The sequence below is a fragment of the Ovis canadensis genome, chromosome 8, assembly GCF_042477335.2.
Source record: "Ovis canadensis isolate MfBH-ARS-UI-01 breed Bighorn chromosome 8, ARS-UI_OviCan_v2, whole genome shotgun sequence".
In the NCBI taxonomy this organism is placed as follows: Eukaryota; Metazoa; Chordata; class Mammalia; order Artiodactyla; family Bovidae; genus Ovis; species Ovis canadensis.
Window position 1 is genome coordinate 67,517,660 of NC_091252.1, and position 26,321 is coordinate 67,543,980.

Below are 26,321 nucleotides of genomic sequence, written 5' to 3' on the forward strand. Positions count from 1 at the left end.
CACAATATCTCTTTTTGTTTTAATTTTTTTAAAGCTAAAAATGTGGTGAAATCTACTGTGATATGGAATTGTAATTTCTCCTGAGAGTCTAGGTGCCATTAGTCAACTGTGTCACCTATTGTGTGTCAGAGCACTATATATAGCACTGACTTCAGTTTTGTTTCTAAGGCATTTTTCAGCTTCATGCTGTTCAGTTGTCTGTTTCTGTGTTTTGAGATAAACCTAAGTATGCCTTTTAATTGTTTAAAAATTGGAACTGCTGTCTTCAAAGGTAGACTCACTAAATGTTCATTTGTAACCTTTCAGTAATTTATACATCTTTGAACACTGAAATTTATAGGAAACAATAAGCAGAAAGCAAAATTATTTTTAGGGAAGAATTCTGGGATTTGACTCATGTCAAAATACCAGAATGAGTGCAGAGTGGAATGGAGATTTGAAGTTAAGTGTTTTCATTGACATTTCCTGAAAGTTTTCTGTGAGGACATGTTTCAGGGTTTTATGTGAGGTAAGGATTCTGTGATCAAGTGCATGTTAGCAGTGATGGGTTAAAGTTAATCTGAGTCTTTATTTCAGGATTTCTTAGGGTCTCCGAAACGTGAATGTTTACTGTGAGTCTTAAGAACTTCCAACAACAAAAGTTTAATTTTTTGCCTCTGGGTCATCTGTGGCTCTGTTCTGCATTGTCTTTATTCATGACCTTGGTTTAGCAGCTTACATCTAGGACTTCACTGGCCTTTGACTGAAGGAGAGAGAGATGGTGATAAACAGCTGAAAGTTTCTGCTAAGAAGTGATTAGAACGTCATTCCTTTTCACGTCTTATTGGCCAAAGAAGGTCACATTGTACTCTCCGGGTTCAATGGAGCAGGATATATAACCCACTTGCAGCAAAGGACGCCACAGGAAGGGCAGTGAATATTTTGAACATTATACATCCTACCTGAGCATCGCTTCCTAAATGTACTTGATAAGCGTGGCCTTTTTTTCATCTCCCATGTTGTAGCACATCATTTAGGCAATGCTGGTGTTGATCACTCAGGCTTAAATGATACCTTTTTTTTCAAACATACAGATTCAGTGGCCAGTTTACTTACTGTCTAGCATTTGTATCCCAAGGCAAGATTCTGATTTAAATGCCATTAAAAAATCCTAGTTTTAGAGCTAGGATTAAAAGATGCAATAATGAAGTATTTGAGGTAATTAGAGTTGCATGGGTTTGCCTTCAGTTCAGTTCAGTCCAGTCACTCAGTCGTGTCCCCATGTCCTCTTTGCGACCCCAGGAACTGCAGTACACCAGGCCTCCCTGTCCATCACCTAATCCCAGAGTCCACCCAAACCCATGTCCATTGAGTTGGTGATGCCATCCAACCATCTAACCCTCTGTTGTCCCCTTCTCCTCCTGCCCTCAATCTTTCCCAGCATCAGGGTTTTTTCAAATGAGTCAGCTCTTTGCATCAGGTGGCCAAAGTATTGGAGTTTCAGCTTTAACACCAGTGCTTCCAGTGAACATCCAGGACTTGATCTCCTTTAGGATGGACTGGTTGGATCTCCTTGCAGTCCAAGGGACTCTCAACAGTCTTCTCTAACACCACAGTTCAAAAGTATCAATTCTCCTGCACTCAGCTTTCTTTATGATCCAACTCTCACATCCATACATGAAGTGAAGAAGTGAAGTGAAGTGAAGTCGCTCAGTCGTGTCTGACTCTTTGCGACCTCGTGGACTGTAGCCCGCCAGGCTCCTCTGTCCATGGGATTCTCCAGGCAAGAATACTGGAGTGGGTTACCATTTCCTTCTCCAGGGGATCTTCCCGACCCAGGGATTGAACCTGGGTCTCCCACATTGGAGGCAGACGCTTTAACCTCTGGGCCACCTGGGCAGCCCATCCATATATGACCATTGGAAAAACCATGGCCTTGACTAGATGGACCTTTGTTGACAAAGTAATGTCTCTGTTTAGGTTGGTCATAACTTTCCTTCCAGGAGTAAGCGTCTTTTAATTTCACGGCTGCAATCACTATCTGCAGTGATTTTGAAGCCCAGAAAAATAAAGTCAGACACTGTTTCCACCGTTTCCCCATCTTTTTGCCATGAAGGGATGGGACCAGATGCCATGATCTTAGTTTTCTGAATGTTGAGCTTTAAGCCAGCTTTTTCACTCTCCTCTTTCACTTTCATGAAGAGGCTCTTCAGTTCTTCTTCACTTTCTGCCATAAGGGTGGTGTCATCTGCATATCTGAGGTTATTGATATTTCTCCTGGCAATCTTGATTCCAGCTTGTGCTTCATCCAGCCCAACGTTTCTCATGATGTACTCTGCATAGAAGTTAAATAAACAGGGTGACAATATACAGCCTTGATGTACTCCTTTCCCTATTTGGAACCAGTCTGTTGTTCCATGTTCAGTTCTAACTGTTGCTTCCTGACCTGCATATAAATTTCTCAAGAGGCAGGTCAGGTGGTCTGGTATTCCCATCTCTTTCAGAATTTTCCACAGTTTCTTGTGATCCACACAGTCAAAGGCTTTGGCATAGTCAATAAAGCAGAAATAGATGTTTTTCTGGAACTCTCTTAACTGTATTAAAATATGAATGTTCCCTCTGTCTCAACTATTACTGTTAGTAATGGGGAACATTTTTCTCAAGTCATTTTTAGACATTTTGAGACCTCTGTTGTTTCGTTTTTCTAGTCAAGGACAGAATGGAGCATAATGATCTTATATGAAGCTGGCGAGCCCTATAGAGGGTTGATTATTTATGGTTAAAGGCAAAATGGATCATATGATCAAGAAAATGTAAACTTTATTCCAAAATGGTGTTGATGTAAAGTTAGCTTGTATAATAGGTAACAGCCAATTGCTAACCCACCTGAATAGTCACGTAAAAGCAAATCAAGCTAAGATTATTTGAATGATAAGATTTTTCTCTACCACTACAGAATGGTCAGACTCCAGTGGCCAGTCACCTCTTGTTAAATATAATTGACTGCATAATAAAAAAGGTAAAGCTGTATTTTTCTTGAGAGCCCCATTTAGCTAGAAGTATAACTAGTTTTAGATGATGCCTAAACTATTTTACACTGGAATTTTATTTCCAATCCTAAATATGAAAGGATTTACTTTGACCATTTATTAGAACCATATTCTGCCAGGAAAGTTACCTCAAAAGTAGAATAATACTAAATCGATCAATTCTTCCAACTCGATTCTTCCAGCCGTATAAATTAAAGATGAATAATATTGTTGTTTTCTCTTTGCAAGGGCAAAAATTCACATTATCTATAGTTAAAGACTTAACAAATCTAGCTTGTATCATCTATAGCCCCATTTTGTATATTTATTATTTATTGTATTTTTGGTTGCGCTGGGCCTTCCTTTCATGGGCTTTCTCTGGATGTGGAAGGCAGGGCTCCTGTTTAGCTGGAGTATGCAGGCTCCTTGTTGCTGTGGCTTTTCTTGTTGCAGAACATGGGCTCTCAATGCGTGGGCTTCAGTAGTTGCAGCACATAGTCTCAGCAGTTTTGTGCATAGGCTTAGTTGCTCCGCGGCATGTGGAGTCTTCCTGGACCAGCCATTGAAACTATGTCCCCTGTATTGGCAGGCAGATTTCCATCCACTGTACCACCAGGGAAGTCCAGCGTTTTTAATTGTTAGTAAACTCTATGACACCGTTTTGGAGACCCATCTTTAAGGCTTTTAAAGTACATCTGTGTCTTTACATTGACCTCAAGCTGATGGCCAGTGTGTGAAGGTACTTTTCTTCCTTCCTTGGCTACAGCCTTCTCTACAGCTGAATTTGATTCTGATTTGTTACATAATTTTATTTAGAGCAGAACATTTCATTCAGAGTGGTTTCACTTTGGTCTCCAGCACAGCTGTGGGATCCTAATCAGCCATTACCTGGGAGAATGTTCTGTGACTTTCTCTAGTGGTCCTGGACTTTTAGCAGCATCCCTCCTCCCCCACCTTCATACTCCATCCTGTTTTGATGACTTGGTCCCTTTGGATTCCATCGTGCTCCTCGTCCTCCCTGACCTATCCTGATAATCACGGAATCGTAAACAGGACCTTGTGCTCTTGAATTTCCAGTGCAGATATTTCTAGAGCTTAATTCAGAGGAACCAGATGGGGGCAGTAGTCTCCTGGTAATTAGCTGAGTGGATACGAAAATCATGTGAAACATATTTCCCAACAGATTGTAACTTTCTACCAAGTATATCTCTACAGGCATGTGCTTAAATTGTACACAGTGGGGATGAGGTCTACATGCAGGGAATGGTGTCAGGTTTGGCTGGTCTAGGTTTCCTGGGTGATGAACATACTGGGTAGAGCAGAAAAGCAAGTGGAATATTCCAGTGTTTGTGATCTTTGGCAAACTATCATCCTAACTATCAGCAAACTATCAGCCAGGCTCCCCTTTCCATCATCATCTCCCGGAGCTTCCTCAAACTCATGTCCATAGAGTCGGTGATGCCATCCAACCATCTCATCCTCTGTCATCCTCTTCACCTCCTGCCTTCAATCTTTCCCAGCATCAGGGTCTTTTCCAATGAGTCAGTTCTTCCCATCAGGTGGCCAAAGTATTGGAGTTTCAGCTTCAGCATCAGTCCTTCCAATGAATATTCAGGACTAATTGCCTTTAGGGTGGACTGGTTGGATCTCCTTACAGTCCAAGGGGCTCTCAAGAGTCTTCTCCAATGCCACAGTTCAAAAGCATCAATTCTTCGGCACCCAGCTTTCTTTATAGTCCAATTCTCACATCCATACATGACTACTGGAAAAACCATAGCTTTGGTTAGATGGACCTTTGTTGGAAAAGTAATGTCTCTGCTTTTTAATATGTTGTCTAGGTTTGTCATAGCTTTTCTTCCAAGCAGCAAGCATCTTTTAATTTCATGGCTGCAGTCACCATCTGCAATGATTTTGGAGCCCCCCAAAATAAAGCCTCTCACTGTTTCCATTGTTTCCCCATCTATTTGCCATGAAGGGATGGGACCAGATGCCATGATCTTAGTTTTCTGAATGTTGAGTTTTAAGCCAAGTGATGGTTATCAGTTCAGTTCAGTCACTCAGTCGTGTCCGACTCTGTGACCCCCATGGACTGCAGCATGCCAGGCCTCCCTGTCCATCACGAATTCCCAGAGTTTACCAAAACTCATGTCCATTGAGTCTGTGTTGCCATCCAAACATCTCACCCTCTGTTGTCCCCTTCTCCTCCCACCTTCAATCTTACTGAGCATCAGTAATGTCTATGGATGCATGTAAAAGATTTTGCTAGTGTATATATAATCCCTGCTACATTGTCTAGGTTTTCAGTTCTCATTTAGGTTGGATCTGAGGCTATAGTTTGGTCTAAAATTCTGTCTGTGGATAATACATTCAGTTTATATGAATGATTCCATACTTCTGATGTCTAGGCTATAAAAGCAGAACACATTCAACCAAAATATAAGTATGTTGCAGTATATAGGCCAGTGTTACAAGACAAGTTAAAATTATTCATTAGGATTTTTCATGAACTTATTTCTGAATGAGCTTTTGCAGAACAGTTAACTGTTATCTTTCATTGTTAAGATCCTGAGAATTTCTTGCACCAGTGACTTGCTGATATTTACTTACTTAATGTTGAGAGAATTGTTGATTAAATGGAAGGCTATTGCAATGAAGAACAAAAACATCTTAAATTGAGTTATAAGTTTATAGTTTGTATTTGGGGAGAAATTTGGTGATGGGATATTTTATGTTTTATCTTTAGTTTATAGAAATAAATGGTTACATTGGTAAGTTCAAGAGAACATGTTATTATTTGCTCCAAAGAGTAAAATATTAGGAAAACAGATGTGATTAGGAGGAGTAGGATATAACTTGTTTACACTTGAGTAACCCTAGGCTGCACTGAGCCAAGAACACAGCTGGACTTTGATCAAGGGGAGTTGAGGTTCCAGCTGAGATTGGGCTGTCTAGGGAGCATTCCTAGATGCCTTAGTTATGGGCCTCTGCTTCATTGAAATGAAAAAGTTCAGTTCAGTCACTCTGTCGTGTCTGACTCTTTGCAACCCCATGGACTGCAGTGTGTCAGGCTTCCCTGTCCAACACCAACACCCGGAGCATACTCAAACTCATGTCCGTAGAGTCAGTGAAGCCATCCAACCATCTCATCCTCTGTTGTCCCCTTCTCCTCCTGCTTTCGATCTTTCCCAGCGTCAGGGTCTTTTCCAATGATTCAGTTCTTCCCATTAGGTAGGCAAAGTATTGGAGTTTCAGCTTAAGCATCAGTCCTTCCAATGAATATTCAGGACTAATTTCCTTTAGGATGGACTGGTTGGATCCCCTTGCAGTCCAAGGGACTCTCGAGAGTCTTTTCCAACACCATAGTTCAAAAGCATCAGTTCTTCAGCACTCAGCTTTCTTTATAGTCCAACTCTCACATCCATACATGACTACTGGAAAAATCATAGCTTAGACTAGACGGACCTTTGTTGGCAAAGTAATGTCTCTGCTTTTTAATATGCTGTGTAGGCTGGTCATAGCTTTCTTCTGAGGAGCAAGCATCTTTTAATTTCATGGCTACAGTCACTATCTGCATTGATTTTGGAGCCCCCCTCAAAAAAAGTCTGTCACTGTTTTCATTGTTTCCTCATCTGTTTGCCATGTAGTGATGGGGCCGGATGGCATGATATTAGGTTTCTGAATGTTGAGGTTTAAGCCAACTTTTTCACTCTCCTCTTTCACTTTCATCAAGAAGCTCTTTAGTTCTTTGCTTTCTGCCATAAGGATGGTATCATGTGCATATCTGAGGTTATTGATATTTCTCCTGGTGATCTTGATTCCAGCTGTGCTTCATCCAGCCCAGCATTTCTCATGATGTACTCTGCATATAAGTTAAATAAGCAGGGTGACAATATACAGCCTTGACATACCCCTTTCCCTATTTGGAACCAGTCTGTTGTTCCATGTCCATTTCAAACTGTTGCTTCTTGACCTGCATACAGATTTCTCAGGAGGCAGGTAAGGTGGTCTGGTATTCCCATCTCTTGAAGAATTTTCCACAGTTTGTTGTGATCCACACAGTCAAAGACTTTGACGTAATCAATAAAGCAGAAGTAAATGTTTTTCTGGAATGCCTGTGTGTTTTTGATGATCCAGCAGATGTTGGCAATTTGATCTCTGGTTCCTCTGCCTTTTCTAAATCTAGCTTAACCATCTGGAAGTTCACGATTCATGTACTGTTGAAGCCTGGCTTGGAGAATTTTGAGCATTACTTTGCTAGCGTGTGAGATGAGTGCAGTTGTGTGGTAGTTTGAACATTCTTTGGCATTGGAATGAAAACTGACCTTTTCCAATCCTGTGGCCACTGCTTAGTTTTCCATATGAGAAATGAGAAAAGCCACATGCAAATATCAGAAATAGTTATATGGCCAAACAGCATATGATTTCTTATGCTCTACTTGAGAAATCTTGAGGAGGAATTGAGGTTTTCTAAGTAGACAAAGAATGAGCCTAGATGGGAGCAGTGTGTGTTGTAAATAAAGGTATTGTAACGTCCCTGTGCTTTTGCATTGAGTCAGTGACTTTGAGAACTTCCCTGGGTACCCTCAACACGTTCTTTGCCGGTTAACATGTCATTCATAGTCAGTATGAATGGGCTAACTGCAACCAAATTCGTGTTTCTGCCTCTGATCTTTTTGATTCCAGCAACTCATAAAAACAATACCATGAAGCAATGCAGCATATTCTCTTGGTGCTTTTTGTGAAGTGGCTTGTTTTACTGGGAGTTGTCTATCACCTCTTCTCTGTGACAGCTTTCCTTGCCACTTGATACCCCCAAGGATCACCCATCTCGTCTCAGTGTTAGGACAGCGAGAAGGAGGTGTCAACTATAGATTCAAAACATAGCTCTAGCAGCTTTGTTTCTACTTATTACTTGCTGAAAGGTGCAATATTGTAAATGTTAGATATAATGCTGGGGTAAAGAGTTTCTACTTTTTCTTTCTCTAAAGCCTCAAGATTAAACAAAGCAGTAGTGCTAAATGCAAGTGTATAAATAGAGGGATTAGGGGATGACCTCTCTGAAAAGCCTCATGATGAGATGCATAGATGCTCCAGCATTAAGTAACTTAAAAAGAAGAACTGAGAAATACTGGATGCTCAAATAAACAGCTAGTTTAAAAAATGCAGATAATCTCTGCCAGTGTTTTAGTTGATTATTTGCATGTTAGCAGTAGAAGGATTCTTCTTAGAGTCTGGATACTTTGGATAATTTTTACTGTGTGTAAGTAACATTACGAACTCTTTGCCGTCTACCTTTATAAAACTGATTTACTATGGATGTATAATTATCACTGTCTTTATTAATACTAATGCAGCATGTTAAATGTAGGTGTTTCAGATGCTAGAAATTCTCAAAGCAATTTTCACATTGGTTTTAGCAATGATAGTATATATGATTGTATCTTAAGAATGGTTAGTATTCTTAGAATTTTAATCTTGTCAATAGTGAAAGAGCTTGAATGTTATCATTCTGTTCTTTTTCAATTTATTTGTGTTCTCCACTTACCCTGAATCTGAATCCAAGCTCTCCCTCTTACTAGCTGTGTGTCCATCAGTAAGTGACCTGATTTCTCTGTGAATCAATTTCCTTATCAGGGGATAATAATGGTACTAGTCTCAGAGGGTTATTGCAGTTATTAAATAAGCTAATAAGTTCTTAGAGTAGTGCCTGTACATAGTGAATACTATGGAAGTATTTTCTAGTATTGTTAAACTGATGGTAGAAAGCATCGTTTTTTTTTTCAGATTGGTACAGAACAATGAGCAAAGTAGAACTGTTTTTTCTATTTCCCATCATTCGTTAACTTTTTCATCTCTCAAGTTACTGACATGCCTGAGGCAGAGTGTTAGGGCCCCACCCAGGTAGGAAATAGGCATTGCTAGACAGAGGGTCCAGGCACAGCCCAGGCTGACAGGCTGGCTGAGTGCAGCAGGAGGAGGAGATGGGAAAGCTGCAAGGCAGTTCTCAGCCAGGGATGCTAGGCACTGGATCTGAAACCACTGTGCTATTTGAGAACACACTGGCTATGTGGTGGAGACTCCTCATGTCTTTCCGTCCCTGTCATGAACAGGCTTGGATGGACTGAGCCTGAATGGGAGGGGCCTCCATTTTCCCCACTGAGAGGGGCTAAGGGAAAGACTATAGCCGACAAGGAGGTCGTCAAGTGTCTGTATCCGGGGAAAGATGGAAGCAAAACAGTACAAATAAGTGAAAAATGTAGTTTTGCCAAGAGACAGAGTCATTAAAAATTGTAAAGTAAGATTTGCTCCAGGGAAGCCCCTTGTGGATAGAGATTCTTTTTATATCTTTGAATCACCAATATGTAACTTTTCACTAGGAATAGTGATCATTAGGAATAATTTTAAGGGCTTTCCCTGATGGTCCAGTGGCTGAGACTCCATGTTTCCAATGCAGGGGGCACAGGTTCAATTCCTGGCCAGGGAACTAGAACCTGCATGCTGCAACTAAAACTTGGCACAGCAAAATAAATAGAGAAATGAATAAATATTAAAAAAAAAGAAAATGTGTGGGCTCTCTGGGAAACAGAAAGTCACTGAAAACCCACTTAAAAAATTTAGTTTTCTAACTGGTATCACTGGTATCACATCATTCTAACTGGTATCATTTCCTGCCTCTAACTTCTTATCACTTATGAAAATGAACATAAAAGATTATCATTCTTTTATCAGCTGATGCCTAAAATGACAGGCCAGTTTGGATTGGGTCTTAATTTGCATCTTGAATTTTGATTTCATGCCATTATCACAGAAAACATGCATTTCTTTCAGAGCTGCTGGGTAACAGAAATAAACTATTGGAAAATAACAGAGCTCCAGGAATATCAAACTTAACCTCAAAAGGACACTTTTTTTTTTTTTTTTGGTCTGATATGCAGCCTGCTCATTTTTGCATCATGGGAGTTGTAATTATTATGATAAGATAACAAGTAACAATATGAAATTATCTTTTATTACAAAAAAATTAACCTTCTTAACAAGACTGGCATCCTATTGTTTTTCTGATCACAATAACTTTGTTGTAGAAACTGAATTTGAATAATAAGTATTTTATCTTTCAGAACCTTAGCTGAATGATTTTTACATTTAGATTGTTAACTAATATGAATTTTCTTATTTTGTGGCTGTTTACTTCCTATATTGAAAATAGAGGTGGATGCCTAGGAGTGTAAGACTGAATCCTCTTTGGTGCATATTAAATTTTGCACATCATTTAACATTTAAATGATATGATGAATGCTTTCTGAGTAATTAATACCCATGAATTATCAGAAGCAGCCATCAGATGATTGTAAAAATAGTTACACTCTCAATGGCATTTTTCCTGTATTGGCTGTTTGGGTACCAAGTAGCAATCGAAAATGAAGTTTCTCAGGGTTTCATGGTCTACTGTATCAGAAATTATCATGTGGCTGTGAACAGCATTGATAATTTTCCCTAAACTATACCCAAAACTAGGCCAAAGGGAAGTAAAACTTCAGTCATTTCTGACGATTAATTAAGATAGTCTTGAAAAAATTTTGTTTGATGTTTCTTGCCACTAATTTATTGTTTCAAAGTGTGACATTCTGTCTTTAAATTCCTATTTTCTCCTTCAGTGTTATGATGTATAATTGATAAGTCAGTTATATTGGTTACAGTTATCAATACAAAGCCTTAAAAATACACCCTGTTCCTGTTAGGTCCAAGGCAAAAATAATTTTCAAGCATAGTACTAGACAGTCACCAGGCATATTCAGCATTCCAGGAGGCAGCACCCTTAGCATGGTTTTGTTGATGATACCCTACATGTTGTTGGAAAGAATCCCAACTCTCTCAGCCTTTACAAGTCAGATTTTCCTGCCTCTAACCATTTTTGAGGCTTTTCTTTGTGCTTTCCTAATATGTTATGGGCTTCCCTGGTGGCTCAGATGGTAAAGAATCCGCCTGTAATGCAGGAGACCTGAGTTCGATCTCTGGGTGGGGAAGATCCCCTGAAGAAGGAAATGGCAACCCACTCCAGTATTCTTGCCTGGGAAGTCCCATGGACAGAGGATCTTGGTGGGCTACAGTCCATGGGGTCACAAAGAGTCTAACATGACTTAAAGACTCAACAACAACAACATGTTAAACTTCCATCTTTTCTTTAAAATGATGAGGTACCTTGGAAAGGGTCTGGGCTATGAAGAAGGGAAGCAAAGACTAATTTGTGGTCTAAAACCTGAAAACCATCCTTTTTAGCTTTAAAATATAGCTTTGCAGTCTGATGTCTCTGGTACTAGTTTGAGAACCCTCTGGATCCATTTGGAAAATTAGAGGCTGCTTAGTCTTACTCTATAGATACCCAATTTTGATGTACTTGTTTATTTTCTTTGATTGGAAGTCCTTTCCTTATAATGAAGGAGAAATACCATCTGCTGCTGTTGGATAGTCAGACTAATTCACATAGATTTTACTAGAAAAGAAATATATTTCCAGGGGACAAAAGAGCCTTTAAAAAGTCCTGCAAAATATATTGTCAAACAAAAATTCCCTGGAGAATAAGTACCATGCTAATATTATAAAACCGACAAAGCTATTCTGGATACTTTTATTATTGAAGATGTTTTCTGATCAGAGCATATAACTTTTAGTGCCTCCTAAGGTCTCCTGCCTCTTTGAACCACAGCTCTCTCTGTAAGTTATGGGTTAAAGAACTAAGTTCATTTCACTCTCTAGTAAAAAATAGCTTCTTAAGATTCATGTTGGAAGTCATCTGTGGAGAATTCTTGCAAAACAGTTGGTACTTACTTTTTGCTAAAATTAAATTAATTAGCCTAACAGATTAGAGTAGCTTTTATATTTCCTTTATTCCTTATTTTTTTAAAAAAACAGTGACATCTTACAAAACTGAAATACAGATTATAGTGGCCATACAATGCTGGCAATGGTATCTTGAAAACTGAAGGTCTTAATTTTTCTGCTAAGTTGTCACTAATCTTTTGTCTGTTCAAAGGGAATGAATGACACCGTTTCCCCAGCCCATCCCCACACAACAAACTCACACAAATGAAAAAGCATTTGAAAGGGAAATAAGATGGTCAATTTCCATTTACTCAGAACTTTCCCCCCCTGAGATCTTACCTATGATTTTCAGTAGTCTTACTAATAATAATTATCTATAATATATTATAGATATATTGTATGTCATATATGGATATATGATATATCTATATATCTATCTATATCTATCTGTATATCATATATATCATATAGATAGATGATATGTTATAACATTTACCATATTTCACTGTTTTCAGCACTTTTATAAATTGACTCATTCAGTGCATATGAGCACTTAGAGGCAGGTATTATTGTCAGCCTCATTTTATGGATAAAGAAACTGGAATGAAGCCACATGGCTGAGAAGTGGCCAAGCAGGGACGTGCGCTCATGCACTAACTGACCCTCCGCATTAGGCTCTGCTGTCCCTCATGGACTGCTGCTCACCAAATCAAAAGAAATCCATTCATTTTCTTTCTTGCTGAACTATGAATGAACAGCATTTGATGTTGTCAACTATCCTCCTTTGCACTTGTGACAGTTATTTATTGAGCCCTGCTTCATGTCAAGCACTGTTCTAGGGACTGAGGATGGTGGTGGTAGTTTAGTCGCTAAGTCATGTCTGACTCTTGCAACCCCATGGACTGTGTAGCCTGCCAGGCTCCTCTATCCATGGGATTCTCCAGGCAAGTATACTGGAGTGGGTTGCTATTTCATTCTCCAGGGGATCTTCCCAACCCAGGAATTGAACCCGGGTCTCCTGCATTGCAGGCAGATTCTTTACCGACTAAGCTATTAGGGAAGCCCATAAGCTATAAGGGACTGAGGATATTTCAGAGAATAAAAATCAGACAAAAATCCTTGTGTGGAGCTCCTATTCTAATGGAGAAAGACAGCGAAAGACAGACAGTGACATAAACATGAACTACATAATATGTTAGAAGATGGTAAGTGCTATGGAGAAACATAAGTATGTATAGGGGGAGAAAAAGAGAAAGGATTTGGGAGGACTGCTTAGGGAGAAGGGATGGCATGGTTAAGTGAAGCCCTATTGTTCAGTTGCTAAGTTGTATCTGACTCTTTACAACCCTATGGACTGCAGCCCACTAGGCCTCCCTGTCCCTCATTATCTCCTGGAGTTTGCGCAAGTTCATGTCTGTTGAATCGGTGATACTATCCAACCATCTCATCCTCTGCTGCCCTCTTCTCCTTTTGCCTTCAATCCTTCCCAGCATCAGGGTCTTTTCCAGTGAATCATCTGTTTGTATCGGGTGGCCAAAGTATTGGAACTTCAGCTACAGCATTAGTCCTTCCATTGAGCATTCAGGGTTGATTTCTCTTAAGATTGACTAGTTTGATCTCCTTGCTATCCAAGGGGGTCTCAAGAATCTTCTCTTGCACCACAATTCAAAAGCATCAATTCTTAGGTATCTTTTTATATAAAAAGGTAATAAGTGAAGCCCTATTAAGAAAGTAATATTTGAGCAGAGAACTAAAGGAGATGAGGATGGACGATGAAGATATCTGGGGGAGGAGCGTTTCAGGAGGTGGGGACAGGCGGCACAGGGACTGTGAGGTGGGTTCCGCCTGGCTTGTTCACAGAAGAGCGAGGAGGCTGGGGAGGCTGCTGAGGGATGAAGGCAAGAGTGGTGGACACGAGGCCCATGAGGTCCAGAGACAGCAGATCAGGACCCTGCAGGCTGGTTGGGGCAGTTTGGCTCCTCTGAGAAAAATGGAGACCTTTTGGAGGATTTTGAGCAGAGGATGACATGATCTGGGTATATGTTTTCATAGGATCAGTTTGACTTCCAAAGAGAAAACAGTGGGAAAACAGTTAGGAAGCTCTTGGGGTAATTGAGGTGAAAGAAACAGAAGTGCTTGGACAGAGGTGGCAGGGGAGTGGTAAGAACTGGGTGTGTTTTAAAGGTAGAGCCAATGCGATATGATTGGAAGTAGGGCTAAGGGGAAGAGGAGAATCAAGGATGACCCCAAGGTTTTCAGCCTGATCAAGTCGAACATGGTTGCTGTTAACTGAGGTGGGGAAGTCTGACTGAAGTGGTTAGGAAAGATCAGGAGCTCAGTTGAAACACATAGCTCAACAAAACCATGTTATATATATATATATATATATATATATTTTTTTTTTTTTTTGGCTGAGGCATGTAGGATCTTAACTCCCAACATGTTCAACAATAAAGAATTGAGTGAATAAATTATATCTCCATCTAATGGAATACTATGAAAATATAAGAATATTTTTCACATTTATTATTTATCAATTTAACATATTAACTGAAAAAAGCTGATTATCAGATAATACTCATGGTACAACTCATGCATAGGAAAAATAAAATACATAAAATTTTAGTAGTAGTTTGGTGTGTTTTAATTTGTTTTCTATCTGCATTTAAAATTTTTTTGTGATTTTTGTGAATAAAAAGGGAAAGTACATATTCTAATTATACTTTAGTAAGATTTATGTAAGTATAATTTGAAAATAACATATATGCATAGAGAAAGACTTGAAGAATATATATATCACAGGGTTAATGTATTTTATTAATATATAAATAACAGGGTCATAAATGATTTTTCATTTTCTTTTTTTTCTATATTCTTTATATTTTCTGAGTTTCAGAAATGACAGGTATTTCCAGGGCAATGTAAATGTATATATATACATTAAAGGAAAAGTTTGCACATGGCCAGCTAGTAAACTTGCCCTGTAAAGTACTGTATCTTCATCTCAATGACTGTGTTTTGGGACTATGAGGCAGGCATAGGACCATGTATAGTAAGGGGAGAGGGAGACATTCTTTCCCATGTTTGGGGGAACTACCAAGTTACTAATTTTTTGGCAACAAGCCCTATTTCTGATATGAAAGCACACAGAATCAGGAGGGGCAGGTGGAGAAAAACTTGGAAGACCTATTGACTCCAATTTGAATAGCCTTTAATTGTCTTTCAGATGAGTCTTACATAAGGAATTTAAAAATTACATCCATTTATTAAAATGGATGCAAATGTTACGTTCTACACACTATAAAATGTTAGGTTCCATGTCACTGAAAAATTCTCCCATTTCTCCATTGTCTTTGGAGATGATTTCTCTTTGCTGGATATCTCAAATTTCAACTTGATATACCTTATTATTTTTGCTCAACACTCTTCAATTTGAAAAAAAAAAAATACAACTCATTCCAGGCAGAGAGACTTTAAAAACAACTTTACAGCAATTTTGTGGTATCCATTTTCAGATGCCAGCAGGCAGGACTGTATATCAAAATGTACTATCAGGTTCTAAGAAAGTGATAAAGATATGAATTGGTTGCCTAAATGAAATGATTGACTGATGTGATTTTGTCTTGTCATTTCAAGGGAGTGAAAAAAATAGACCCCAAATTGTATGAAAAATTTATCGGCCATAGATTTGGAGAAGAAGTGGTACATTGTATAGATCTTTGCTCCATGCTGAAGAAAAAGCAAAGTAATGGCTATTATCACTGTGAGTCTTCAATTGTAATTGGTGAGTGGCATTTAAAAATTATCTTTGGTTTTGATTTTTTCAGCATCATTTTGTTTTGGCAATTGTTTATGTTGTATGTTTTTCTCAGTGACATATTTTCCTAAACATTATGTTTTGACAATAATACATTAAAAATTTTGTGGAACATAGTTAGTATTTATATTTATCAGTCAAGATTTAAGTACCTATAGTTTTTATACTTCTGTGCTTTAAAATATAATTATCATGAAGTCTTGAAATGTTGATTCAACATTCATTTCAGTGTAATTTTACTTTGTGAATATGAAGAAAGCATTTTCATCAGTGAAGGCCTATATGATCACAGCCTTCTATGCCAGGTATTTTCATCTTTGCTGCTTTTAATTGGGAATAGACTATGCCAGGCCAGAAAGTTTCACTCTGAGAAGAAAAAGCATAGGTGGCCTGCAGAGACTGAAAACTTGTCTTTCAATTTCTTCCTTAAGAAAAATATGTTTTGAGGGGAGACCAAGATTCATGCATAAATGCTCTGTCATCTTATGAGGGAGATGGCTTGTGATGAGACAGATTCATACACAGTTATGTTTCCAAGTAGAGAGCATGTACACCAAAGGAAGAATGTGAAAGACTAGAACAGGGGTATTTCTCGTTTGCAATGTGGCTGTCTTTCAAAGGAACCTGATCTGTTGTGATTGAAATTTACTATTTCAAACTGGGCAATCTTCTTATAAAATTGTGAACTTCAAGACAACATCAGTTGTATACTTTTTAAGTGATGTGAAAATGGAGAAGATAAAAACATGTATCTAAATATCTCAAGGATCTTCAACCAAGGTACTTTCTTGCCACCATCAAAGTCAGCTTGAAGAAAACCTATGGAAATATACATCCTGAAAGAATCATTATACAGAAAGTATTTTAAAAATGTTCAAGAAGACAATTTTATTTCTAAATTCTCATCAGAGAAGCCTTTTTACCTTCCAAAGATCTTAGCCCTCTTAAACAGAAGATATTCAGTTTGTCATTTGAATTCTGTGTTCTGAAACATGTCAAATGCGTTTTAAGGAAGACTTTTTTTGTTTTCAGAACCTCTGTAAGAGAGCTGGCTTCCATCAAAGTTTTGATGTGGACCAAACATTTCTCTTTAGGTTCACTGTAAAAAGCAAATTTAAATCCTTCTTGCATAATACAGATTTTGGCTAGCTTTCCATATCTCCCCTGTAATTACATTAGACCAACCTTGAAGGAGAACTTGGTGCTTCATTGCCTCTCCCACTCCTATTTTTTTTGAAAAAGAGCAATATGTAGATTTTACTGAAGGTATTGTGGGCCTGCATTATGCAGCTCACAGCATGGATCTCCAATATTGCCATTATACAGCTCTGTTCAGCTCACCCCAAATTACTATGCTCCACTCACTGAATTTTCTTTTACTGCTCTTTTCCAGCTTGGTATAAAACTCCCCTTATCCTAGGCAATTTCTCTCTACTTTTTCTCTCAGGCTCTTTATCTCTCATCCTTTTCTAATTCAGAGTAATTTAGCTTCTTTCAAATTTCACCCATATGAATCATTAAGATTATTTAAAAAAGGTTTTTGCCTGTTACACATAATCTATATTCTCCTACCATTCTGAACATTAATGTTGGCATTGAAAATGATAATTATTTTATAATCATTAACTAATTTTAATACACACTAGAGTCTTATATTTGCTGTAGATAATTAGTGATTTTCTTGATCTTACCCGAGTTTTACAGCAGAAAATATTGGGCAGGATTCAGAACTCTTTCTTTGTGGGTTTCATTTCTTGTTCAGATTCTTTTTTGTATTATCTTAAACAAATTTTTTTTTATTGGAGTATAGTTGATTTACAATGTTGTGTTAGTTTCAGGTGTGCAGTGAAGTGAATCAGTTATGCATATATATCTGTATATCTCCGGCTTCCCTGGTGGCTCAGAGGTTAAAGCGTCTGCCTGCAATGCGGGAGACCTGGGTTTGATCCCTGGGTTGGGAAGATCCCCTGGAGAAGGAAATGGCAACCCACTCCAGTATTCTTGCCTGGAGAATATATATCCACTCTTTCAGATTCTTTGCCCATTTCAGCCATTGCAGAGTATTGAGTAGAGTCCTCTGTGCTATATACAATGGCTTCTTATTAGTTACGGATTTTATATATAGTAGTGTGTATATGTCAGTCCCAATCTCCCAGTTTATCCCTCGCCCTCCCTTACCCTCTGGTAACCATTTGTAACTCTATTTCTGTTTTGTAGATAAGTTCATTTGTACAATTGTACCCTTTAAGATTCCACATATAAATGATCTGTCATGATATTTGTCTTTCTCTGTCTGACTTGCTTCATTCAGTTCGACAGTTTCTGGGTCCACCATGTTCCTGCAAGTGGCATTATTTCCTTCTCTTTTTTGTGGCTTAGTGATAACCCATTGTGTCTATGCTCTGCATCTTTATCTGTTCCTCTGTTGATGGACATTTGGGTTGCTTCTGTGTCCTGGCTGTTGTAAATAGTGCTGTTGTGAACACTGGAGAGAGCATGTATCTTTTTGAATCATGGTTTTCTCCTGATACATGTCCAGGCATGGGATTGCAGGATCGTATGGTAGCTCTATTTTCAGTTTTTTTAATGAGTCTCCATACCGTTCTTCATAGTGGGTGTACCAGTTTACATTCCCACCATCAGTGTAGGAGGGTTCTCTTTTTTTCACAGCCTCTCCAGCATTTATTGTTTGTATAATAGATTTTTGATGATGACCATTCTTATCAGTGTGAAAGTCCCTCAGTCTTTTCTGACTCTTTGCAACCCCATGGACTGTAACCCACCAGACTCCTCTGTCCATGGAATTCTTCAGGCAAGAATGCTGGAGTGGGTTGCCATGCCCTCCTCCAGGGGATCTTCCCAACCCAGGGATCAAACCCAGGTCTCCCTTATCGCAGGTGGATTCTTTACTGTCTGAGCCACCAGGGAAGCCCTCCTGACCAGTGTAAGGTGATATCTTATTTGTAGTTTTGGTCAAATAATTAGTGATGTTGAGCATCTTTTCATGTGCTTTTTAGCCATATGGGTGCTTTCTTTGGAGAAAGGTGTTTTTTAGATCTTCCACCCTTTTGTTTAGATTTATTTGGCTAACATTTGGTATGGTTGCTCTTTAATTTGATCCTAATTCAAATATAATGTCTGTTTCCTGAACCTTGAAACCAGTATTGTGTTGTATACAGAGAATGGGACAGATTTCATATGATCATAAGATGTGTTCAGAATTCTAGAGTAGAGTTTGGGTTTCAGGAACTCTGGGAACCTCCTGAAATTATTCATAAAACTGTATATATAGATACATGTGAATTTTTGGGGGTAGAGAATTTTTAGATTTGCATATTTCCTATCTTAATTTGTTAATGGTGCATTCTTGGATAATACTGAATTTCAAATCACTGATCTTCTTTTCAGCTGTCTCAGTTATATTGTTTAGGATATTTTAAAAATACCAATGACTATATGCTTCATTTCCAAGATTTGCAGTTGATTTTTATCATATTTTCCTGCTCGGCTCCTCTTATGGATGTAAGCACAGGGAACTCTACTTATCTCTTTGATGATTTCAATATAATTAATTTTGAAAATTCTTATCATATTTGAAGATCCAGTTCCTTGGGTATGAATGCTTCTATTTGTTGGGTCTTTTGTGGCACTTGATTTCCTCTGGTGCTTTTAAAGCTTTTTTTTGAGAACTCATTTAACTATGTGTGTTTCCCACTCATAACCCCATGTGTGGTTTTGCAGATGTCTCAGCCCTGGTCCCACAGGGTAAATTGCTTTGTATTAGGAACTGGCAGCAGCAAGCTGTTTTTGTCCATCAGGAGTTGGATTTCATTCTTCTTGTATCTCTTAATAGTTTGTGAGGATTTTTTTTTTAAGAGTAAAGATTATTAGCCTTTTGCTATACCGCTTCAGATATTTTCCAGGTTGTATTTTGCATTCAGTTTTGGTCACAAGAAATTTTTCATATTAGATGTTTTTTAGTTTTATAAAATTATAGATAACAAAAATTCTGTGATTTCTTTAATTATTGTGACTAGAGTCATCTCCAAACTAAAAATTTGATACATTTTCATTTATATTTTCCTCTGCTTTTTTGGTTGCTTTTACATTTGAGCTTTTCATCTGTCTGGTGTGATCATTAATTAAGTACTCAGACACTCAGATTAAGAAAGAAATTCAAAAAGAAAAAAAGAAAAATTCAGTTACTAAAAGTGGGTGTGAAACAGAGCTTTAGTTTTAGGAAGGTTTTTTTAGAAATTTTTTTGCACCCCACCAACCTTACTATTGGAGAAGGCGATGGCACCCCACTCCAGTACTCTTGCCTGGAAAATCCCATGGATGGAGGAGCCTGGTAGGCTGCAGTTCATGGGGTCGCTAAGAGTTGGACACGACTGAGCGACTTCACTTTCACTTTTCACTTTCATGCATTGGAGAAGGAAATGGCAACCCACTCCAGTGTTCTTGCCTGGAGAATCCCAGGGACGGGGGAGCCTGGTGGGCTGCCGTCTATGGGGTCGCACAGAGTCGGACACGACTGAAGTAACTTAGCAGCAGCAGCAGCAGCAACCTTACTGTGTGTTCCGAAGATCACCGCTTAGCAACGCTTCATGTTGTCTTGGGCTTCCTTGGTGGCTCAGTTGTAAAGAATCTGCCTGGTAATGCAGGAGATGCAGGTTTGATCTCTGGGTGGGGAAGATCCCCTGGAGAAGGAAATGGCATCCCACTCCAGTATTCTTGCCTGGGAAATCCCATGGGCAGAGGAGCCTGGCAGGCTACAGTCCACGGGGTTGCAAAAAGAGTCGGACATGACTTAGTGATTAAACAACTACAACATGTTGTATTAATACTGGACTAACACAGGGTTTTTGTTTGTTTGTTTTTATAATTGTTGCCAATTTGGGGGTAATTTTACTTAAAAAAAATCTGGGTTTCTGGTGCCTTTGAACAATCAAAAAATATGGCCACACCTGTTTCACGATCTTGAATGCAGTGATTTCCTGGGTGGGTAGTAGGTACACCTTGAAAGCAGCTGCCTTTTGTCACCCCCTCACCCCCTCACTCTTGTTCTTCTTTTACAATTTGCTTAGCTCAGTCCCACTACCTCCGTGGTTCCTGACAGCATCTGAGTTTGGATCTCCTGGCAGCTGCTGCTGTTCCCTGGGCCTGCGTTACGTTTCCATGCTGAGCATTTTCCTCTCCAACTTCTGACATTGTGCATCTTTATGTGGAGTCTTGGGGGGAAGTTTGGTAGGTTATGGAGGCAATAGTCATACATTCAGATGCAAGGAAAAAGGACTACTTTTTAATTCAACCAAATTCAAAAATTTGGTTGATAATATGCTTACTTAATATTGAGCTATAACTTCTTGCAAACCTAACTGCATTCATTAATCATTTAAAATACAGGTTTGTTTTTTTTTAAGTGTAAAACCAGTCCTTCCTGGTGAATCCAGGAATGAAATATAGCTCAGATGTCCTAGGGTGGTGAAAGCTTTTCTCTGTGAGCTACTTACTAGAGTTGGGTGTATTAATTTTTCCCTGGCAGCTCTGTTCCATTTATATTTCCTTTGGGAAAGTAATTGACTAAATGACACCCTTTGGAAGATTGATGAGCAATTTAGTGCTTGCAAAGACTAGTTTACTTTCAGCTGTCAGATATTTCTCATAGGAGGCAGTGGAGGATTTGGAAAGGTCTAGAAGGTTTTTTTTTTTTTTTCAGGCCTGTGTACTTCTTTATAACTTCGCAAGCAGAGGTACAAATACGATTTTCTGAGAACCCCAGCTGTTTAATAATAATTACTCATCATTAATTTAATAAATGTTATCGAGTGTGTACGATGTATGTACTCCTCTTGGGTCTCACGAGATACAGAGAAGTGTAAGACATAGTCCTTAAGAGTATACAGTGTCACTGGGGAGCGAAGACTACCTCTGAAAAATGGAGAGGGAGGAGGAGAAGTTGAATAGAGCTTCATCCATAACAATGATGGGTTTTGATAGGACACAGCGGAAGCAGCATATAACTTTAGCTTATAGGAGAGCTGGGGATGGGGAGTTTCAGGGCTTGGATAAATAGGATGAGATGGATAGTAGAGAAAGGACACTGTCCAGGATCAATAGGTACAGTTTACAGGGGAGAGAAGCAGTGCATTAGGAGGCAGGGCAGAGCAGGGGTGATATTAGTGATAATATTAAGTGGTAGGATGATAGTAATATTAATGATAGGAGGAACTTTGAGTTTATAGTCTAGTTAGCTGAGGAAGGTTTATGTGTTTGAGGAGCTGGTGAGGGAGCTGGGAAAGGAGATGGGCACAGTTGAATATACTAAGTCAGTGAATATGTATAAAGGAGACTGAGTAGATAGATGTGGGATAAAAAGAGGGTGGAGTTTAATACTCAGCAGAAGGACACAAGATTGGATCTTAAAGCTAAGCCCTTCAAATAGTTCCGGACTGCAGAAGAGGCAGTGGGGGGCTTGGCTGAAGTAGAAGCAAGCAGGCCTGTGCAGATGTGGTGCTGAATGAGAAGAGTCACAGTCAGAGTCAGCACAGCTGAGTCAGCAGCATGTATCCAGTGTCAAACCGGTCAGACTAACAAGACACCAGACTCAGATTTTATGGGCTGAAACACTAGGGAGAATTCTGGGTGAGTTGAGTCAATGAATTTATTCTATCCAGATGTCCCTGCTTTTTGAGAATCACTGTTAAAAGAGCTAGACAACTCAGGCCAATCTTGTCAGTCTTTAAAGGCTTGTCATGGTCCATCCAGTAATTCCCATTGGTCCTATGTAGGTGGTGGTTCAGCCAAACAAAAAACGACTTTTGGGGGTTATGTCCAAGGAGACCCTCAGATTTGACTTTGGTGTCCCAATCTTAAGTGCTCATTTACCATTTGTGGCCAAGGCAGAGCTCCAAAAGCTCTGGATCTTGCCCAGTTTGGTATGTAAGCATGGGGATCTTCGGTATGGAAGGTAATGTTGTCACTGTAATTGACCCACTGATTGACGGATCAAGAGTGGGAGGGAAAAGGAAGTCAGCAGTTTTTCTTCCCTGGGTGAGAGGCATAGCTAGGACACCAATCTTTGAGCTTTCTAGAATCCTTAAATCTGAGCCTTCGTCATTTAAGTGATAAGTAATAGTTTCTAAAATGCTTAATTTGAAAGTGTTTATATTGCTAAAATGTAATACACCCACTTAAAGGTCTACTTAGTAGGTGGGGGTATTGGCAAAATATATTTGTTTAAATATCTGGTTTTTTTTTCTCATCAGATCATTTATTTTTATTAGTAAAAATGTATTTCATTGTGCTTATCTTCTGAGTGATTTAATAGTCTAATAATTTGTAAAGTTATACTTTTGTTGAGCTTTAAACTCTTTTAAAATGATTTTTAGTTCACTTTAGTTCACAAAGATTGATCCATGGATCCCTGGCAGGCCCTGAGATACTTTTAGGGTCTGTGTGAGGGAAAAACTACTTTTATAATAATACTAAGATATTATTTGCCTTTTCTTTTGGGATTAAGGGTTACACTGATGATGCAAGAGCATTGGTGGGTAAAACTGTGGGTGACCAGTGTGAATCAAAGCAGTTGCAAAAAGAAAAAAGCCAGTTTAACCTAAGAATGTTCTTGCTGAGTAGTAATAATTATTAATTGTATTTACTCTCTATCTTTGAGCATGTATCTTTTTAATATTTATGTAACAAAACTGAGAGGTGCTCATAAAGCACCTCCATATATTGAAGTGGGAGGGTGACTCAAGGGAAAGCACAGTGTGGTTGTTTAAGCTGCAAGCTAAGGTCGCCACTTCCCTTCATGGAACACCATTTTTTTCTTGAAAAAGGACCCCTTAGACATTTTTTGTTTCCACATTTGGGTATTTGGCAGCAATTTTCTTGAAAAGAAATAAACCTGTCACAGCAAAGAGAGACTTGAGAAAAAGATGGCGGAGGAATAGGACGGGAAGATCACGTTCTCCCTCACAAATTCCTCAAAAGAACATTTCAACGCCGAGCAAACTCCACAAAACAACTTCTGTAGGCTGGCAGAGGACATCAGGCAACCAGAAAAGCAGACCATTGTCTTCAAAAACAGCATCCCCCCTCCCCACAGCGCGACTGAACTAGTGAGCCTAAAAACCAGCAAACAGAAGAAGTTAAACAGAGGGAACCACCTTGGAAGTGAGCCCACACGGCCCATAACATCAGAGAAGAGCCAGATATATTTTTAATTTTTTAATATTTTTAAAATCATTCTTTTTTTTTTTTTGCCTTTTGCTTTTTTTTTCTTTTTTTTCCGAGCTTTTTTTTAATTGTTAAGTCTTCTATTTCTCCTCTAATTTTTATTTCTATAACCTAGTATTACTATTTTTTTAAAAAAAAGACTTTTTTTTTTTTTAAGGCAAACACCATATATACTCTTTGGATGGTTGTTGGTGTTTTGTTTTGTTTTTTTTTGTTTGTTTGTTTTTTAATAATTCTTTTTTTTTCTTTCTTCCTTTTTCCTTCTGCTTTTCCTTAATATTGTATCTTTGAAAATCCAACCTCTACTCCAGATTTTTAATCTTTGTTGTCAATTTTGTACATTTAAAAACCCAAACTTCACTACCCAAGTTTACCTGAGAGCGAGATTACTGACTTGTCCACTCTCTCCTCCTCTGGCCTCTCCTCTTTCTCCACCAGGTGGCCTCTGTCTCTTTTCTCCCCCATCTCTTCTCTATCCAACTCTGTGAATCTCTGTGTGTTCCAGACGGTAGAGAACACCTAAGGAACTGGTTACTGGCAGGATTTGTCTCTCTCCTACTCATTCCTCTCTCTTATCCTCCTGGTCACCTCTGTCTACTTCCTCCCTCTCCTCTTCCCCGTATAACTCTGTAAATACCTCTGAGCGGTCCAGACTATAGAGCGCACATAAGGAAGTGACTACTGGCTAGCCTGCTCTCTCCTCTCTTGATCTCACCGCATCTCATTCCAGTTACCTCTAACTACCCCCTCCATCTTCTCTTCTCCTTGTAACTTAGTGAACCTCTCTGAGTGTCCCTCAAGGTGGAGAAACTTTTCATCTTTAACCTAGATGTTTTATCATCGGTGCTGTATAGATGGAGAAGTCTAGAGGCTACTGTGAAAATAAAACTGAAAACCAGAAGCAGGAAGCTTAAACCCAAAGCCTGAAAACATTAGAGAACTCTTGAATTCAGGGAACATTAAGCAATAGGAGCTCATCAAATGCCTTCATACCTACACTGAAACCAAGCTCCACCCAAGGGCCAACAAGTTCCAAAACAAGACATACCACGCAAATTCTCCAGCAACACAGGAACACTCCCCTGAGCCTCAATATACAGGCAGCTCAAAATTATCCCAAAACCTTTGATGTCTCATAACCCATTACGGGTCACTCCATTGCACTCCAGAGAGAAGAAACCCAGCTCCACCCACCAAAACTCCAACACAAGCCTCCCTAACCAGGAAACCTTGACAAGCCACTGATAGAACCCCACCCAAAGTGAGGAAGCTCCATAATAAAGAGAACTCCACAAATTATCAGAATATAAAAAGGCCACCCCAAACGCAGCAATATAACCAAGATGAAGAGACAGAGGAATACTCAGCAGGTAAAGGAACAGGAGAGTTGCCCACCAAACCAAACAAAAGAGGAAGAAGTAGGGAATCTACCGGAGAAGGAATTCCGAATATTGATAGTGAAAATGATCCAAAATCTTGAAATCAAAATGGAAACACAGATAAATAGCCTAGAGACAAGGATTGAGAAGATGCAAGAAAGGTTTAACAAGGACCTAGAAGAAATAAAAAAGAGTCAAAATATAATGAATAACACAATAAATGAGATCAGAAACACTCTGGAGGCAACAAATAGTAGAATAACGGAGGCAGAAGATAGGATTAGTGAAATAGAAGATAGAATGGTAGAAATAAATGAATCAGAGAGGAAACAAGAAAAACGAATTAAAAGAAACGAGGACAATCTCAGAGACCTCCAGGACAATATGAAACGCTCCAACATTCGAATTATAGGAGTCCCAGAAGAAGAAGACAGAAAGAAAGATCATGAGAAAATCCTTGAGGAGATAATAGTTGAAAACTTCCCTAAAATGGGGAAGGAAATAATCACCCAAGTCCAAGAAACACAGAGAGTCCCAAATAGGATAAACCCAAGGCGAAACACCCCAAGACACATATTAATCAAATTAACAAAGATCAAACACAAAGAACAAATATTAAAAGCAGCAAGGGAAAAACAACAAATAACACACAAGGGGATTCCCATAAGGATAACAGCTGATCTGTCAATAGAAACTCTTCAGACCAGGAGGGAATGGCAAGGCATACTTAAAGTGATGAAAGACAATAACCTACAGCCCAGATTACTGTACCCAGCAAGGATCTCATTCAAATACGAAGGAGAAATCAAAAGCTTTACAGACAAGCAAAAGCTGAGAGAATTCAGCACCACCAAACCAGCTCTCCAACAAATTCTAAAGGATATCCTCTAGACAGGAAACACGAAAAGGGTGTATAAACCCGAACCCAAAACAATAAAGTAAATGGCAACGGGATCATACTTATCAATAATTACCTTAAACGTAAATGGGTTGAACGCCCCAACCAAAAGACAAAGACTGGCCGATTGGATACAAAAACAAGACCCCTCTATATGC

General features: G+C 38.9%; 1 protein-coding gene across 3 annotated transcripts in view; it reads left to right on the forward strand.

The window, feature by feature from the left end:
- The window catches only part of AKAP7 (A-kinase anchoring protein 7), a 134,636-nt gene that overhangs the window by 55,002 nt on the left and 53,313 nt on the right, over positions 1 to 26,321 (forward strand). For all 3 annotated transcript variants that reach the window (XM_069598434.1, XM_069598436.1, XM_069598435.1), the window contains exon 7: positions 15,465 to 15,612. In XM_069598434.1, coding sequence (XP_069454535.1) covers positions 15,465 to 15,612 — 148 coding nt within the window. The remainder of the gene's footprint in view (positions 1 to 15,464; positions 15,613 to 26,321) is intronic.